This window comes from Setaria italica, chromosome II, assembly GCF_000263155.2.
Source record: "Setaria italica strain Yugu1 chromosome II, Setaria_italica_v2.0, whole genome shotgun sequence".
In the NCBI taxonomy this organism is placed as follows: domain Eukaryota; kingdom Viridiplantae; phylum Streptophyta; class Magnoliopsida; order Poales; family Poaceae; genus Setaria; species Setaria italica.
The window spans coordinates 6,273,915-6,276,077 of NC_028451.1; the positions used below are offsets into that span (position 1 = coordinate 6,273,915).

General features: G+C 41.3%; 1 protein-coding gene across 1 annotated transcript; it reads left to right on the forward strand.

Moving 5' to 3' along the window:
• On the forward strand, positions 1-590 carry LOC101777362. The gene has a single exon (XM_004955701.2). It carries the CDS (start codon positions 56-58, stop codon positions 482-484), a length of 429 nt encoding a protein of 142 aa, XP_004955758.1. The 5' UTR covers positions 1-55; the 3' UTR covers positions 485-590.
• Positions 591-2,163: the final 1,573 nt, after the last annotated feature.

Genomic DNA, 2,163 nt, shown 5'->3' on the forward strand with positions numbered 1-2,163 from the left:
TTGCATTTAGCACAGTACACTCCCAGGTTTGAATCACACTTCTAGCAAAGCTCCAATGGCGTCCCTAATAGAGACCCACCGCTCCGGCGCAGAGGTTGTTAGTGGAGATGCCATCTGCAGGAAGAAATCCGTCGACCTGCTGGAAGAGCTCGGCCTCCCCAAGGGTCTCCTGCCAATGGAGGACATCCAGGAGTTTGGGTACAACCACACCACGGGGTTCATGTGGCTGGTGCAAGGGAAGAAGAAGGTGGAGCACACCTTCAAGAAGATCAAGCAGACCGTGTCCTATGCTGCCGAGGTGACAGCGTTCGCCGAGAAGGGCAAGCTGCGGAAGATCACCGGTGTCAAGACCAAGGAGCTGATGCTTTGGCTCAGTGTAGTTGAGGTCTATGTTCCTGAGGCCTCGCCAGAGAAGGTCACCTTCAAGACTGGCACTGGCCTCTCCGACAGCTTTGACGCCACTGCCTTTGCACTCGGGGAGTAAATATGGATGCTGAGTTTTATTAGTTTATTTAATCCTTACGAGGATTACATACAAGGATTGTCTTAATCGTTTGTGCCAAGTTCAATGGCTTGCTCCATTGTCTTACTTAATCAGTAACATCTGCTTGCAATGAAAAACTGATGAAGTGAATACGATTTTCCCCTTTAAAAGTATTTATACACAATGAGGATTAGGAAATTAAAACATGGCAGAGGGCCATGGGCCAGTGGAATGCATTGTGCAACGGATTTATGAAGTCATACAAGAGTGAACAGAAGCACTCAACTGTGTAGGAAAGCTTCCCAGGCGGAGGCACCATCACCCTGCCAGTGAACACAGTTGATGTAGCTAGCTTGGGCCAAGTTTCAAAGTTCAAAGTTCAAATTTAATGAAGATCATGACTGTTGGACATATATCTGGGGTAATTCTCACTTCTCCTCATCAAAAGCATATCATGTACTGTCTGGACATCGACAGGTGCACCCGGTTTTCAGAGGGCTTTGGAAATCTAAATGTCAAAGTAAACACAAAAATTTTTTCTGGCTTTTACTCAATGACCGGCTAAGTACCAGGAATGTACATAGAAGAAAACACATGGCTCTGCCTTCTTATTCTTGTGTCTTGTGTCAGCATGATAATGAGGAAACCTTGTTCCATCTTCTACTGCAATGCCCCTTTGCCCAAGAGTGTTGGATCAATATTAGTCTTTTTGCTAATCTGACAGATGAGCCATTCACAATCCTCACCAGCTTTAAAAATCAGCTGCAAGTTCCGTTTTTTATGGAAATCATTATTCTCATGAGCTGGTGTATTTGGATGGCGAGAAATGATTGGATTTTCAGAAATATTACTCCTTTAGTGCAGGATGCTATGATGAGGTTTAGGACTGTTTTTACTCAAGTTGTTCTGCGAGTAAAAGAGGCTTGGAAACAATCAATGTTTGAATGGCTAGAGCACTCATTGTAGTCTTTCTGATTTTCTTCCTATCCTTTTTTGTTTCTTGATTTGTAATTCTACAACTTTTGTTCTTTTATATTAATATATATCCAGCAGGGGATGATCATCCCCTCCTGTTTCATCAAAAACTGTTGTCAGGTGCATGATCTTGTAATATTTCTTTGATGAAATGAAATGTTCAGATAGGCTTACTCAGTCTACCGTTCATTTGCAAAACAAAAAGTTGTTTATATACTCCATATTTTATCTGCATACTATTATTATAGCTCAACATTTTGTTTTGCAAAATTGGTTCCGTAACATGAAATTTGGGTCAACATCTTGTTCGGTACTTTTGCAGGCAATCTGGTCCTGTCTCATTCGGTAAGCTAGAAACTTACAGCACCGTAAGATGATTTTGCAATGACTTTGATATTCACTGAAGTGGTCGCATGTGTGTAATTTGATCCTGACGCATATGTGATTTATGCATCTAGTTTTACTTTTAAAACCGGGTGTGACAGCTTGTATCTTGAAGTTTTATTGCAAACTGAATTCAGTTCATATGAATGTCATCTCTTATTACAATTGTCTCTCCAAATCTTGCCTATGTGGATGTTGAGTTTTATTAGTTTATTAATCCTTACGAGGATTACGTGCAAGGATTATCTTAATCATTTGTGCCAAGTTCAATGGCTTGCCTGTAAGATGTTACTGCTCCATTGTCCTACTTAATCAATAAC

Bases quoted from the DNA above. Each gene is read 5' to 3' on its own strand.
- LOC101777362 (XM_004955701.2), top strand. From the start codon at position 56: ATGGCGTCCCTAATAGAGACCCACCGCTCCGGCGCAGAGGTTGTTAGT.